This window comes from Schistocerca serialis, chromosome 7 (genome assembly GCF_023864345.2).
Source record: "Schistocerca serialis cubense isolate TAMUIC-IGC-003099 chromosome 7, iqSchSeri2.2, whole genome shotgun sequence".
Classification (NCBI taxonomy): Eukaryota; Metazoa; Arthropoda; class Insecta; order Orthoptera; family Acrididae; genus Schistocerca; species Schistocerca serialis.
Window position 1 is genome coordinate 310,661,043 of NC_064644.1, and position 17,225 is coordinate 310,678,267.

The following is a 17,225-nucleotide window of genomic DNA, read 5'->3' on the forward strand; positions in this document are numbered from 1 at the left end:
TTGGCCTTTCTTTGAAGAACTGCACGCAGAACACTTCCCTCCTACTCATAATTCGCGGTACATCGTTATTTCTTATGGGATCTGTCCACTTAATCTTTTCCATTCTCCTCCAGCACCACATTTCAAAGCTCTCTAAGTATTTTTTCTCCTTCTTACTCATGGTCCATGTCTCTGCTGCATACAGTGCAATACTCCAAATGTAGCACTTTATCAGTTTTTTCCTCAATGCCAAACTCAAATTGCTGGTCAGCAGAGTCCTCTTCTTGTTGAAAGCAGCTTTGGCCATGGCGATTCTTGCTCGGATTTCGACGGTGCAGTGGGAATCCCTTAAGGGTCGTTATTTTTACGATACTACATTGAAAGTGTAATACCTCTGCCCAGAGCTGGTATGTATCACAAGATTTCTTTCTGAATGGAGTAGGGAGTTTGTATCCACAAGGTGAAAGGGTCGGGGGGGTGGGGGGAGGGGAGAGGGGGGATGGTGGGAGGAGTGAGGTAGCAATATGTGTACCGTCGAAACGCTGACAACTCGTCTCCCACTTCCGCCGACATAATCTGCTCTTCAGCATCGGCGAGACCTTTAGGTCTATTGTTATAAGTCTACCATACTGACCGGCGAGATGGCGCAGACCCCTGGAGAGCCGAACTTGGTCTTGCACTGGTAGTCAGCATCGTACATGGCGCCCGGCGGCATCTCCGGGTAGGCGTAGCGCGACTCCTGCGGTTCGTCCAGCAGGCACTCCCCAAGGCCGGCGCTGCGGACATCAACATAGCCTCAGCTGACCAATGCTCTTAATTCTAATCGTCCGGCCCTCAAAGACATGGTAGGCTGCGAGGCGACAGTAACAGAACGAAAGTGAATTTATAGCAATACTAGCGAACCCGGGACTACTTCGCAATTGCTAAAAATGAGTGATAACTGGATATACGTCCTAATGCTTCTGCCCCATTTCTCTTTCCATCTCCTTACCCTCTACATCTCCATCTCCTCGTCCTGCCTCCTCTCTCTGCTCATCATCTCGCCCCCGTCCCTGCCCATCTCCTCATCATGCCTCTTTCTCTTCATCTTCTCTTCCCCCTCTCTTTGACTCTCAGCATTGTTTGTTGTTGCCGTGCGGGATTAGCCGAGCGGCCTTAGGCGCGCAGTCACGGACTGTTCGGCTGGTCCCGGCGGAGGTTCGAGTACTCCCTCGGGCATGGGTGTGTGTGTTTGTCCTTCGGGTAATTTAGGTTAAGTAGTGTGTAAGCTTAGGGACTGATGACCTTAGCAGTTAAGTCCCATAAGATTTCACACACATTCTTTTGTTGTTATTGTAAATTCAGGTTCCGTGGTAATATTCCAATCATAAGCTGATAAATCATAAATAAAGCTTCCCTATTTTCTGTGAAAACCGACTGCGAGAAAAAAAAACAAAGCAGCACATCTTTGTGTATAAAATTTTAGTTTCAAAATTAGTTGATGATGATTATGAAGTACCCTTTGACAGAGCGTAGGGGACGATGCGGGGGACCCGCACCGCCGTACTAGGCAAGGTCCTAGCGGATGTGGTTTGCCATTGCCTTCCTCCGACCGTAATGGGGTGAATGATGATGATGAAGACGACACAACAACACTCAGTCATCTCGAGGCAGGTGAAACTTCCTGATTCCGCCGGAAATCGAAGCTAGGACCTCGTGCTAGGGAAGCAAGAACGCTACCGCGAGACCACGAGCTGCGGACTCAAAATTACTTAATGAGAACTAATAAACCTGCGAGAAAAAATTAATGCTTTAAATGAGCTGCTATCGTAGTTAAAATTGACTGTTAGAAAGAAAACAAAGCCGCACATTTTCATAGCAGAGCAGAGCACTGCATTTTCTGTCATAGTCGGTTTTAACAGCAAACTTGCAAGGTAGAAATGCGCTAATTGAACAGAGGGGCTATATGAATAAATGTAAGCTTTTTTGCATGAGCCGTGACAACAGCAAAGAGGAAATGCCATTATATGTGTGACTGTTGTTGTCGGAAGTCTTACCTGCCCAGTGAACACGTCGTCTATTTACTTTTTTGGCTTCAGAAATTTGCTCAAGTTTATTTAAATTGGATCACAATTGGTCATCGGACGGTCCGTAAAACTGACATGGTATTCGCTAGGGATTTCCTGCAGTTTGTAAGAAATGAAAGCCGTGAAATAAATTGAGGCGTGGTACTGGGTCCTTCCTACGTCACATTGGTGATTGGTGTTGCCATATATTAGTGTACTGGGGCACTACTTCAATTAGCGTTTGAATGTACTTTGGGCCTAATTAATAACTAAGAACGGGGCTTTAAAAATAGTGCAAAATTGACTGAATTATAGGTGCAGTGTATTTACAAAATATTTTCTCTGTTGTAATATTATTGTAATTATTCCTGCACTTTCTTCACGTGGTGAGGATCTATAAAAGGAAAGAAGGCAGAAAGAAATGTTACGAGGAGTCAATGAAGGAGGCAGTTGAAACAGCGATGAAAGTGACATCATTACTAGAAGCCGCTAAAATTTCTGGAGCACCATTTACGAGTTGTACCGACGTTATCAAAAGGAAAAACATAACATTATGGGTATCAGTAATCTTTTACCAAAAACATACGCATGTGGTAAGCCTGCTGGTCAACCAAATATATTTTCTAATTATTTGGAAACGTCTCTTGCCACCAGAATAATATATAAGAACGTAAGAACGATGATACACTTGGTCATTCGGTATATAGAAAGCCTACTCACACAGACCTTTACTTGAAAGCCGCTAGTTACCACCATCCGGCACAAATCATGGGTGTTTTGAAGACATTGATTCACCGAGCCCACGTTATCTCTGACACCGACAGTTTGTAAACGGAACTGGAGCACCTGCAGACTGTATTTCTGAAGAATGGGTATTCGTCCCAGCAAGTGGAGAGAGCGCTGCAGATCTGTAAACGACGGAAGAAAGAAGAGGTTTTTAAAACGACTGCCTATTTACCATATATTGGTAATATTTCAGCGCAAATAGGCAGAATACTAAGAAAATATAAAGTGAAAGCAATCTTTCGCCCTCCTGCAAAAATTTCGTCGCTGTAGGGATCTGTGAAAGACGACCTAGAGCTGCGCAAGGCAGGTGTTTACAGGATTCCGTGTGAATGCGGCAAATCTTATATAGAGCAAACGACGCGTACTGTGCAGGATCGCATTGTAGAACATCAGCGGCATACTCGCCTTCTTCAGCCTTGTAAGTCTGCCATCGCCGAACACTGTATTTTTCCACTGGTCACGCCATGAATTACAATGAGACAAAAATTGTGGCCCCTACTTCTAACTTTTGGAGTTCTATTGTTAATGAATCCGTGGAAATACGGCTGTCTGACAATGAGTCAAAAAAGGTTCAAATGACTCTGAGCACCATGGGACTCAACATCTCAGGTCATCAGTCCTCTAGAACTTAGAACTACTTAAACCTAATTAACCTAAGGACAACACACACATCCATGCCCGAGGCAGGATTCGAACCTGCGACCATGGCGGTTGCGCGGTTCCAGACTGAAGCGTCTAGAACCGCTCGGCCACTCCGGCCGGCGACAATGAGTCTCTTATGAATCGTGACGGCGGTTACCAATTGAATTCGGCATGGAATCCAACTGTCGAAAAACTTCGTGTCCTCCGTAGCCGGCGTAGGTCTGTGATGGAACCGCAGGAAGACCATCGAATTAATATCGATGCGGCGAATTTTCACCACGCAGCAAAATCGAACGCCAAGTGAATCCACCACGCATGTGCCGGAGGGGCCTTAAATACCAGAGCTCAGGGAGCTTTCGCCAGTATCACCTGAAGATGGTCAGAAGACTCTGCGGCGACATATTGTGGCAGAAAGTTGCATACATCCGGCAGTTCGCCCGAAATTTTGTGGAACAACCTTTGGCTGCACTAACTTTTCCCCATGTATGGCGTGTTTCCTAATCATCAAGCTGACTCATTTGGCTGTTGCTATGAGATATGCGACGTCTGACGACCAAATTCCAATGAATAGTAAAATGAGGCACTGAGATCCATCAGGGCCAGAAGCACACCGTCGTAGAGCTCACATTTAAGTGAATATCAGGGAAACCAGTGAGACAGCTTTTCGTGAATGTTCATTTATGCAATGTTGGCCTACAACACAGATTAAACTGGGTCACGATAAGCCCAACGGTTGTCAAAAGCACGAGTAAATACTACAAACTCATAATCGACGATGAAGTGCTTTAGACCCTTATGGTTCTCAGCGCCTCAAACACAAAATTATAATACTATTTTTCTTTCACTAACGATGTCGGAGTTCCGCTTATTTTCTAAAGATATACAGGCATACACAATTTAGATTTAGTCTTGATGGGCATGTCAGAATGACCAAATTTAGTGTTAGTTCCTCGTTCCGTAGATCAAATTCACAATACACACTGTGGTGTGGAAAGTGTCAATACATCATTAATTAAAACTAAAATAATAAAAAATAGCATTTATATGTCTTCGTACTACATATTTTTAGTTTTTTAATAAATAATTATCTCTACCCAAGAATTCCTCTAGTGTTCAGAAGGGATTGTAATGGAGAAAGATCTTTAATCTGTATCTGAAAACACTATTGCTATCTATCACACATTTTATCTCCAGGCATTGATTGTCAAAGAGTTTAACAGCTGCACTTTTCACCCCTTTCCATGCCAAAGCTGCACTCAGTGTATCAGTGTCTAATCTTCCAGTAGGTATGGCTTTCAGAGGTGAATGAATATCTTATGATTCTTTCAGCTTACCGGACATGAACTTCTGTTCATTTCATTCCGATATTTTCAAATCCTTTTTAATAACATGACTTTCTACAGGGCGGAGAAAAGCAATCTGACAATAATGTCAGAGTATGGCACAGAACATAGAAATGAGCTATTTTTATATAATATAAGTGACTTGTGGTTAACTGGAAAATTTTTATCGATTCCATGTGCTCTATCTCATTAGCAGATTCTTACCTTGACCTTGAATAACAGTTCTCTAAGCAGCTGATAATTGTTACAGATTTTTGCTTATGAGGAGGGAAAAAAATACCAACTGTCTGATAAGTCTATGCCATTTTCTAGCCACATCGAACACGGTGGGTCAACAACACTAAGAAACAGTAATATATAGCGGAAAGAAAAGCTTATATCCTGTCGTCCACGATATTACTTGTTCTTGATATGGATGCAGGTTCAGCATCCAACTGTGAAAGACTCAGGGAGTAGCTGGACCTAACTTCCTCAGAGCGCAAATCGCATCTGGAATTATACAGCATCCTTCAGGAGGCCCATTTCTTAACTAGTGTGACTACCACAGTAGATCAAATGTAGGACGAGTACGGATGAAGCCTATTGTGTTTACAATAGTCGTTCAGTTTGTAAGGACAGATGCTGCATGAACGTCAGAGATCCATTCAGAACCTTTTAAAGCTGTGCAATTGCCGCGATTTCTTTATTTCGCCGGCTATAGTTGTGAAAAAGGTGCCTAGGGGACTTGTCATAATCTCTCTCTCTCTCTCTCTCTCTCTCTCTCTCTCTCTCTCACGCACACACACACACACACACACACACACACACACACACACACACACACACACACATCACCACCGCCACAACCACCACAGCCGCCGGCCGCGGTGGTCGAGCGGTTCTAGGCGCTTCAGTCCGGAACCGCGCGACTGCTACGATCGCAGGTTCGAGTCCTGCCTCGGGCATGGATGTGTGTGATGCCCTTAGGTTAGTTGGGTTTAAGTAGTTCAGGTTCTAGGGGACTGATGACCTCAGAGGTTTACCGAGCGAGGCGGCGCAGTGACTAGCACACTGGACTCGCATTCGGGAGGACGACGGTTCAATCCCGTCTCCAGCCATCCTGATTTTGGTTTCCCGTGATTTCCGTAAATCGTTTGAGGCAAATGCCGGGATGGTTCCTTTGAAAAGGCACGGCCGATTTCCTTCCCAATCCTTCCCTAACCCGAGCTTGCGCTCCGTCTCTAATGACCTCGTTGTCGACGGGACGTTAAACACTAACCACCACCACCACCTCGATGTTAAGTCCAATAGCGCACAGAGTCATTTTGAACCATCTGAGCCACCACAGTCGTGCCGAGTTGATCATCCACTCCCGCCAGAAATGCCAAAGATGTCTCCGCCCCTCCGTACATAACAGTTACTTTCTGCAATTTTTCAACACGGATTTGGCCAATTTTATAGTTTTGTAAGTTTGTATTGTATTGTATGGTACTGGGGACCTAGAAACGACGGAGAGGCATCGTCCCCGCCGTAGCCCTCAGTGGTTTACAACCCCACAACAGGCTACCAGCAGTCCGTTCACTCCACCGCCAGCCCCCCCCCCCCCCCCCCGGGGGGAATGTATGCAACCCCAATCTTTGCGTGATAGAATAATTATGGTGTACGCGACGCGTTCGTGGAGATATTGTTTGCGCAGCAATCGCCGACATAGTGTAACTGAGGCGGGATAAGGGGAACCAGCCCGCATTCGCCGAGGCAGATGGAAAACCGCCTTAAAAACCATCCACAGACTGGCCGGCACACCGGACCTCGACACTAATCCGCCGGGCGGATTCGTGTCGGGGAACGACACGCCTTCCCGCCCGGAAAGCAGTGCGTTAGAACGACGGCTAACCGGGCGGGTGTTTTGTAAGTTTAATAAAATTGATGTATTACTGAAACATGTTACCTAAATGACCTACACTGATCAGCTAGAAAGTTATGACCACAGACCTGCTATCGTGCTATCGATACAAATCCCTCTAGGCGATAGCAGCGTCACCTGGCGATGAATGATATCAGCCAGAGACCCTCACGGTGCATGTAGTATCAGTGAGCGCGCTGCCCGCGTGTACAATGGGTAAGGCGCGTGATCTATCTGAGTTTCACTGCGGGCAGATTGTGATGGCCCGGAAGCTTGGCACGAGCGTTTTGGAAACTGCACGACTTGTCGAGTGCTCGAGGAGTGCTGTGGTGTCTGCAGCACGTGGCGAAACCAAGGTGAAACAACTTCCAGGCGTTGTGGTGTTGGGCGGCCACCCCATAGTTAGTCTCACGTCGTAGGTTGGGCAGGCTGGTAAAACAGGAAAGGCGGCGAACTGTGAGGGAATCAGTGGCAGATCGTGAGTATACACTCAGGGTTTTCACAAATTTTTATATTCAGATAAATGTGAGAGTTTGAAATTAATAGCGTCTGTTGTATATCAGTTATGCTTATCAACAAGTTTATACAACAGCCACTGCCAGCAATAATGGAAACAGTAATAATAATAATATGCATAACTTATCTGACGAAAGAGAGAATTTTTTATTGGCATTTTGTTGTTTTGTTCATAATTAAGTACAGTTTAGGACAATAACGAAATAATGCGTAAGCTTTCGCAACTCTCTGTTTCGCTTCTATATATATGAAAGAAAGTCGTGTTAGTTACACTAATTATAACTCAAGAACGGCTGGACCGATTTGACTGAAAATTGGTGGAGAGGTAGCTTAGAACCAGGAGACGGACATAGCATACTTTTTATCCCGTTCGACCGCTATACAACGTGGTCTGACAAAATCGCATCTGGCATGGAATAACAAAACGCAAATGTCAGCTAAACGTCACTATAAAACGTGGTATAATAAAAATGCATCTGACATGGAATAACAAAACGCAAATGACAACTAAACGTCTATGGTTAAGTATCAGTATATATCATTAATTAAAAATTTAAAGAAATAATTTGTATTTTCTTTGAATGATCATCAACAACGCCGCGACCAAGACGATCGAATATTTCTCGACAAAGCCGTAATGCAAGAAGGATACAAAACATTGCGAATGGAAGGACTGAAGAAGAACAACAAATTGCCCGTGAAGAGCTCGACTTCGTGCTTCTCAGTCACAAGAGCAAAGTGAGACATCCCGTGAAACGGCTCGGTTGGCAATGCGAAATCGTCGAGCGAACAACAGAGATCAGCATGTAGATAATTTTCGACGCACAAGAAGAGATTTATCACGTGACGATTTGAATCGAGCAGCGTTTAGATACGATTGCAGCACTGATTACTGCTTGCATCCTTGCGTTTGCATTGGGCCGATGGACGTTGTTAGCGAGTATTGTGGCGCATTGAAGTTTTCCGGAGAAGCGCACGGATTGTGCTGCCTTAGTGGGAAAGTGAAATTGCCATTATTGACTCCGCCACCTGAGCCACTGCATTCATTGCTTTGTGGTGTAACACCCGAATCACGTCATTTTCTTGCAAACACCCATAAATGCAATAGTTGTTTCCAAATCACCTCATTTGGGGCAGACAGCATCGAAGAACGAGGATTTAATGCATTAGAGGCACTTAACCGAACATTGAAAGATCTACACAATGTCTCGAGATTTTTTGGAGGAGCAATGATTTTGCTGTCTGGCGATTTCCGACAAACACTGCCAGTACTTCCAACATCAACAGCTGCAGACGAAATAAATGCTTGCCTCAAATCATCGAATCTATGGCGCTATGTGAAGAAACTTCAGCTGACAACAAATGTGAGAATTGCATTGCTTAATGATACATCTGCTGAAGATTTCTCTGAGCAATTGCTGACTATCGGTAACGGTCGAGTACCTGTCGAAGAATCGAGAGGATTGATTTGATTTCCTCATAATTTCTGTAACTCTGTCTCGTCTAAAGACGAACTTATCAACAAAGTATGCCCAAACATCATTACTAACTACAAAAGTAATGAATGGTTGAGTGAGCGAGTAATTTTAGCGGCTAAGAATAAAGATGTAGATGACCTAAACTACATAATTCAGAATGAGATCATTGGTGAAAAGCATTTATTCAAATCTATTGACTGTGTAACAAATGAAGATGAAGCCACCAACTATCCAATTGAATTTTTAAACTACTTAGAAGTGCCTGGCTTACCACTGCACAATTTACGCCTAAAAGTTGGCTCCGTAGTAGCCATGCTTCGAAACATAAACCAACCAAAACTGTGCAACGGTACGCGTTTGGTGGTAAGTAAATTGATGAACAATGTTATTTACGCGACGATACTCAAAGGAAAATTCGAAGGTGAGGAAGTTCTCATTCCGAGGATCTCGATGATCCCAACCGATATGCCGTTTGAGTTTAAACGACTTTAATTTCCGATCCGTCTTGCATTCGCCATGACCATTAACAAATCACAAGGCCAATCGTTGAAAGTTTGTGGTTTAAATCTGGAATATCCATGTTTTTCACATGGTCAGTTATACAGGGTGTTACAAAAAGGTACGGCCAAACTTTAAGGAAACATTCCTCACACGCAAAGAAAGAAAATATGTTATGTGGACATGTGATCGGAAACGCTTACTTTCCATGTTAGAGCTCATTTTATTACTTCTCTTCAAATCACATTAATCATGGGATGGAAACACACAGCAACAGAGCGTACCAGCGTGACTTCAAACACTTTGTTACAGGAAATGTTCAAAATGTCCTCCGTTAGCGAGGGTACATGCATCCACCCACCGTCGCATGGAATCTCTGATGCGCTGATGCAGCCCTGGAGAATGGCGTATTGTATCACAGCCGTCCACAATACGAGCACGAGGAGTCTCAACATTTGGTATCGGGGTTGCGTAGACAAGAGCTTTCATATGCCCCCATAAATGAAAGTCAAGAGGGTTGAGGTCAGGAGAGCGTGGAGGCCATGGAATTGGTCCGCCTCTACCAATCCATCGGTCACCGAATCTGTTGTTGAGAAACGTACGAACACTTCGACTGAAATGTGCAGGAGCTCCATTGTGCATGAACCACATGTTGTGTCGTACTTATAAAGGCACATGTTCTAGCAGCACAGGTAGAGTATCCCGTATGAAATCATGATAACGTGTTCCATTGAGTGTAGGTGGAAGAACATGGGGTCCAATCAAGGCATCATCAACAATGCCTGCCCAAACGTTCACAGAAAATCTGTGTTGATGACGTGATTACACAATTGCTTGCGGATTTTCGTCAGCCCACACATGTTGATCGTGAAAATTTACAATTTGATCACGTTGGAATGAAGCCTCATCCGTAAAGAGAACATTTGCACTGAAATGAGGATTGACACATTGTTGGATGAACCATTGGCAGAAGTGTACCCGTGGAGGCCAATCAGTTGCTGATAGTGCCTGCACACGCTGTACATGGTACGGAAACAACTGGTTCTCCCGAAGCACTCTCCATACAGTGACGTGATCAACGTTACCTTGTACAGCAGCAACTTCTCTGACGCTGACATTAGGGTTATCATCAACTGCACAAAGAATTGCCTCGTCCATTGCATGTGTCCTCGTCGTTCTAGGTCTTCCCCAGTCGCAAGTCATAGGCTGGAATGTTCCGTGCTCCCTAAGACGCCGATCAATTGCTTCGAACGTCTTCCTGTCGGGACACCTTCGTTCTGGAAATCTGTCTCGATACAAACGTACCGCGCCACGGCTATCGCCCCGTGCTAATCCATACATCAAATGGGCATCTGCCAACTCCGCATTTGTAAACATTGCAGTGACTGCAAAACCACGTTCGTGATGAATACTAACCTGTTGATGCTACCTTCTGATGTGCTTGATGCTAGGACTGTAGAGCAATGAGTCGCATGCCAACACAAGCACCGAAGTCAACATTACCTTCCTTCAATTGGGCCAACTGGCAAACAATACGAGCTTACGGAATATCGGACCAGGTTTGTGATTGGATTCAGGATTTCCTAGAAGAAAGAACACAACATGTCATTCTTAACGGTTCAAAATCTGCAGATGTAGAGGTAATTTCGGGAGTACCGCAGGGAAGCGTGATAGGACCTTTATTGTTTACAATATACATAAATGACTTAGTTGACAACATCGGTAGCTCCGTGAGGCTATTTGCAGATGACACGGTTGTCTACAAGAAAGTAGCAACATCAGAAGACTCGTACGTACTCCAGGAGGACCTGCAGAGGATTAATGCATGGTGCGACAGCTGGCAGCTTTCCCTAAACGTAGATAAATGTAATATAATGCGCATATATAGGGGCAGAAATCCATTCCAGTACGATTATGCCATAGGTGGTAAATCATTGGAAGCGGTAACGACCGTAAAATACTTAGGAGTTACTATCCGGAGCGATCTGAAGTGGAATGATCACATAAAACAAATAGTGGGAAAAGCAGGCGCCAGGTTGAGATTCATAGCAAGAATTCTAAGAAAATGTGACTCATCGACGAAAGAAGTAGCTTACAAAACGCTTGTTCGTCCGATTCTTGAGTATTGCTCATCAGTATGGGACCCTTACCAGGTTGGATTAATAGAAGAGATAGACATGATCCAGCGAAAAGCAGCGCGATTCGTCATGGGGACATTTAGTCAGCGCGAGAGCGTTACGGAGATGCTGAACAAGCTCCAGTGGCGGACACTTCAAGAAAGGCGTTACGCAATACGGAGAGGTTTATTATCGAAATTACGAGAGAGCACATTCCGGGAAGAGATGGGCAACATATTACTACCGCCCACATATATCTCGCGTAATGATCACAACGAAAAGATCCGAGAAATTAGAGCAAATACGGAGACTTACAAGCAGTCGTTCTTCCCACGCACAATTCGTGAATGGAACAGGGAAGGGGGGATCAGATAGTGGTACAATAAGTACCCTCCGCCACACACCGTAAGGTGGCTCGCGGAGTATAGATGTAGATGTAGATGTAGATACCTAACAGATGTATTAGTTTATGAATTTACTTCCGGGCTGAAAATCAGGTATTCTTACACTGCACCCACACAACAACTTGTGCTAGCTGTACACTTCTTTGTTAAATGTTCGCTTGTAGTCATTCTTATTTCATTTCGTCACTCTCCAAAACAAAGGAGCTGTTGTCGAAGCCTCTATCTTCCTTTGCCGCTAACTTTTCCTGGTAATTTACTTTTCTGTTCCCGGAACGAGATTTTCACTCTACAGCGGAGTGTGTGCTGATATGAAACTTCCTGGCAGATTAAAGCTGTATACCGGTCTGAGACTCGAACTAGGGACCTTTGTCTTTCGCGGGCAAGTGCTCTCCCGACTGACTACCCAAGCACGATTCACGACCCGTCGTCACAGTTTTACTTTTCTGTTGGCATTCAAAATAGTTTTAACACGGTTCATGTTTACACTGCACACGAAAGCCGATTCAAATGGCACTGAGCACCATGGGACTTAACATCGAAGGTCATCAGCCCCCTAGAAATCAGAACTACTTAAACCTAACTAACCTAAGGACATCACACACATTTATGCCCGAGGCAGGATTCGAACCTACGACCGTAACAGTCACGCGGTTCCGGACTGAAGCGCCTAGAACCGCTCGGCCACCACGGCCGGCAAAACCGATTCTCTCGCAGTAAACAATCAACTCCAGACACAAAAAGCGGCTTGTGGAAATGATTAAACTCAAGTAGTAATATCTAACAACACGGTAACTTGACTAGAATACAAAGAGGCGCTGAGATCCATGAGGGCCTAAAACACACCGCCGTCGAGCCCACATTTAAGTGAGTGTCAGAGAAACCAGTGATATAGCTCTTCGCGAATTTTCATACATACAATGTGGGCCAACATCACAGATAAACCTGGCTCACCAAGAGATCAACAGATGTCAGAAGCATGAATAAATGGTACAATCTCACAACCGACGGTGATTTGCTTTAGGCACTTATTGTTCTCAGCTCCTCAAATGGATTACTGTATGATAAAATTCTAAGTTAATACATTATAATTCATTCAAAAACCCACAAAATAGGTTTAGTGTCAGTACAGCCTTAACATATAGTGACGTCCGATCTAGTTTTACTATAGTACATAGTGAGTGAATTAGCATGTTTGAGGAATGTGGTATCATAAATCAGGGTTTATGCCGAGCGAACGGGGATAAAAGTCTGCCGCAGTGTGCTACGTCCTGGTGGCACGGACTAGCTGTTAATATGAATTTGGCTCATAAAGCAACTACGTCACGCGAGTTGCGCACACGCAAAAGCTCCTTAAAACATGCTCAACTGAAGGTGTGCTCGCGACCCTGATGGCAAGTTTCACGGAGTCTGCAGGAGCAGTAGCGCGGTAGATTTAAATAACGTGTCTTCCAGGTTGCAGCTTCTATGTTACGTTTAACAGCATTCAAAGGAAAATAGCCAATAAAACCGCAAGTTGTCGAAAGTTAGGGTGTTCACGTGCTCTTGTGCTCTACACGGTAGCCGCCACTGGGCGATACTAACACCAGACTTTAATGTTGGGCAGAGTACAAGTGTGTCTGAACACACAGAGCAGCGAAAGCTCCTAACGAAGGACCTCAGCAGCCGACGACCTATGCATGTGCCGATGTTAACACCACGACATCGGCAACTACGACTGAAATGGGCAAGGGATGATCGGCACTAAAAGTTGTCAAAGTGGCAAAGCGTTGTATGATCTGATGAATCCCAATACCTTCTTCATCATGACGATGATAGGGCGCGAATCCGACGCCTTCCAGGGGAACTCTCCTTGAAAACCGTACTGCGGGACGGAGACAGGCTGGTGGCGGCTCCATTATGCTCTTGGGAACATTCAAATGGGCCCTCATGGGTCCAGTGGGCTTGTGCAAGGCACCATGACGGCCAAGGAGTATCGTACACTGGTTGGAGACCACATAGACCCAGTAATGACGATCATGTTTTCCTATGAGAGCGGCATTTTTCAACAGGATAATGCGCTAGTCGCAAGGCCGAGAATGTGATGGAGTGGTTAGAGGAACACTGCGGCAAGTTCCAGTTGATGTACTGGACTCCAGCTCGCCAGATAGGAAAGCGATTGAAAACATCTAGGATGTGTTTGAACGTGGTGTCAGAACTCATCGCCCCCCCCCCCCCCCTCCTGGAATTTACGGGAATTACGTGACTCGTGTGTGCAGATGTGGTGCCAACTCCCCCCAGCGACTACCAAGGCCTCACTGCTACCATGCCATGGCGCGCCGTCGCTGTTAGTGCCAAAGGTAGACATACCGGCTATTAGGTAGACGGTCATAATGTTCTGGCTGATTAGAGATATTGATTAAAATATTGTACACAATAAATTAATAGTATTATTGTAATAAATAAATTACAAATTGTATAAACCTTACAGCCTGTTTCCACCTATACTTGATCTCATGCGCCATTGACTTGCTGAAACTTTGTTGAAAAGATGATGCAGTCACTGCCATTGTCGTAAATATCGTCAGAGTCATTTCTATGTTTGTATAACCATCTATTAATCCATACTACGAAGACGTTAATTAAATCCATAGACATAGGGAAAGTGGAGTCACTTAGTTTTTCGTAAGTGGTACATATATTTGTATTTTTTCTGTGTCATATGGCTTAAACAAAAAAAATTGAATAAATGAGATTTTAGAAAGGATATTTTAGATAATTCTACTGCACAGTCTGTCATTTTGGCTATGAGGCACACAGAGGTGGTTATTTTGTTTGGTAGTACGTATCGGGCAACGGCCTTGCTAGAGTGGCTATATACCGGTTCCCGTCAGATCACCGAAGTTAAGCGCTCTTGGGCGTGGCTGGCACTTGGATGGGTGACCATCCGGGCCGTCATGCGGTGTTGCCATTTTTCGGGGTGCACTCAGCCTCGTGATGCCAATTGAGGAGCTACACGACCGAATAGTAGCGGCTCCGGTCAAAGAAAACCATCGTAACAGCCGGGACAGTGGTCTGCTGACCACACGCCCCTCCTATCCGCATCCTGAGCTGAGGATGACACGGCAGTCGGATGGTCCCGATGGGCCATTTGTGGCCCGAAAGCGGAGTGCTTACTGATAGTACGTACTAGTTTTACATTGCCAGAAGACCTTAAATTGTATTACTGGAGAGATCAGGTAAACAAGCTATAGTTGTTGCTGTTGCATGTGTAACTGTTTGATCTATAGTGCCGAGCCGTGCGGGATTAGTCGAGCGGTCTCAGGGGCTGCAGTCTTGGACTGTGCGGTTGGTCCCGGCGGAGGTTCGAGTCCCCCCACGGGTATGGGTGTGTGTGTTTGTCTTTAGGATCATTTAGGTTAAGTAGTGTGTAAGCTTAGGGACTGATGACCTTAGCAGTTAAGTCCCATAAGATTTCATACACATTTTTTTATACTGCCGAAGGTTGCTCGAGGCGCCAGATTTATATGTGCCAAATGTGTTACACAAAGGACATTGTTATAAATGTTGTGGTCCACTCAACGCTTATTTTTAAATTTCATAATTGATCTGAAGAACGGTAGTATCTGATATTGACTTTCATTTCCATCTTTCCAGGTATTGTTTCCAACAGTCATGAAATCCAGTGGAGGAATAAACATCGAATTCTGCCTGCTGAAAGCTCTTACACAACTCGTCCGCCAGGGAGATAATTGAAAGCATGACATATTGTTTCTCAAACAACAAATCTTTCTTTTTCTTATAGTGTTGAATGAAAAGCAAACAAGGAGACTACTTTAGAAATCCGCATAAACAAACTGTTTTGGAGATCATATTGCATCTCATCTTAAGAAATAGCGCAACGTCTATCAACAATCAAAACTCCATATTTCCATGATATTAACACCATCTCGCCATCTACGCCTCTGAGAACGTATCGCCTTGCACGAGTATTTCTAATGCCGTACCACAGGTCCTGCTAACCAGTTTCATCTCTTTGTGTTCCTCCAATATTTGCATCCGACCTTAGCGGAATGGTGAATTCCAAAAGTACATCGTCAGGGAGAACTTTACCAGTTCAGCCCCATATATGATATCAGCAGAGCTCTTTCCTTGAAGAAAGCTTTCTTAGTCTGCGCATCATCATCGGTCTTTTCGTGTATAAAATTGTTTGCGTAACGGCAATGATGTTGCCTTTCTACCGTCTCATTTTCTCTCATTCTGATGTCACTCTTTCCCATTCCGCAACTCTTTGTTCTTTTCATCTCTGCGACATCGATCTATAAGCTAGAGTTTATATTGAGTGGCAAGTCTGTTCCTTATTATCAACAAGAAGCGCTATGTTTTCTTAAATAATGACAGAGGAAACTGTTTTATTTGTACCTTTATCCATGTTGTGAAATTTTCTTTCATACAATTCAATGCCGCATGAACAAACTAGTTAAACAACTGTGGGGACAAGCTACAAATTCTACTTCCAACCTTTTCCACGAACATTTATCTTTCCATGTTTCCGATTTTATTACATCCACTTTCTCCAGAGAGTGAACACTTATCGTTTGGTAGGGTTGTTTTCTGAGCAGCAACAAAAATTCCTTTTAATGAACTTCCCTCCTTATAAAGAAATTAGTGGCTGCAAAGCAAAGTCATCAAGGATTTAGCGCACATATGAGAATAATCATTACTTTTGAATGTTTCTTAGAATAGTTAATAACCAAGTACAAGACACCAACTGTAGCTGGTAGGAGTATTTTCTACAGTGTAATGTTCTTAGTAGATTCTAATGCAGATAGCGCATTTTACACACTACTTGTTCGTCTTTTTTGTTTAATGGATGACATGCAAAACCTTTTCATTCTGAAGTACACCATCCTCTCTTGTAGAAAGTAAAATAAATTAGTACTTCCTCTGATTTTGAAACTACGAAGGAGTCAAGACATGATGGTTTTCTTGACCATCTTCCGGTGTGTGTATTCCTTTTTCCGTTCTCATCTCTTTGATCTGGTTATAGGTGCATGATATTGTTGTTCTTGTTGTTGCTGTTGTTGTGGTCTTCAGTCCAGCGACTGGTCTGATACAGGTCTCCATGCTGCTCTATCCTGTGCAATCCTCTTCATCTCCCAGTACCTACTGCAACCTACATCTTTCTGAATCTGCTTAGCGTATTCATCTCTTGGTCTTCCTCTACGATTTTTACCCTCACGCTTTCCGCCAGTGCTACATTGGTGATACCTTGATGCCTCAGAACGTGTCCTACCAACCGTTCTCTTCTTCTGGTCAAGTTGTGCCCCAAGTTCCTCTTCTCCCCAATTCTATTCACTATCTCCTCATTAGTTACGTGATCTGTCCATCTAATGTTCAGCATTCTTCTGTAGCAGCACATTTCGAAAGCTTCTATTCTGTTCTTGTCTAAACGCTTATCGTCCATGTTTCACTTCCATACATGGCTACATTGCATACAAATACTTTCAGGGAAGAATTCCTGACACTTAAATCTACACTCAATGTTAAAAAATTTCT

At 44.1% G+C, this 17,225-nt stretch overlaps 1 protein-coding gene across 1 annotated transcript in view; it reads right to left on the reverse strand.

The window, feature by feature from the left end:
• The window catches only part of LOC126413037 (A disintegrin and metalloproteinase with thrombospondin motifs 7-like), a 427,824-nt gene that overhangs the window by 334,317 nt on the left and 76,282 nt on the right, over window positions 1–17,225 (reverse strand). The window contains exon 7 of the mRNA XM_050082931.1: window positions 648–755. Coding sequence (XP_049938888.1) covers window positions 648–755 — 108 coding nt within the window. The remainder of the gene's footprint in view (window positions 1–647; window positions 756–17,225) is intronic.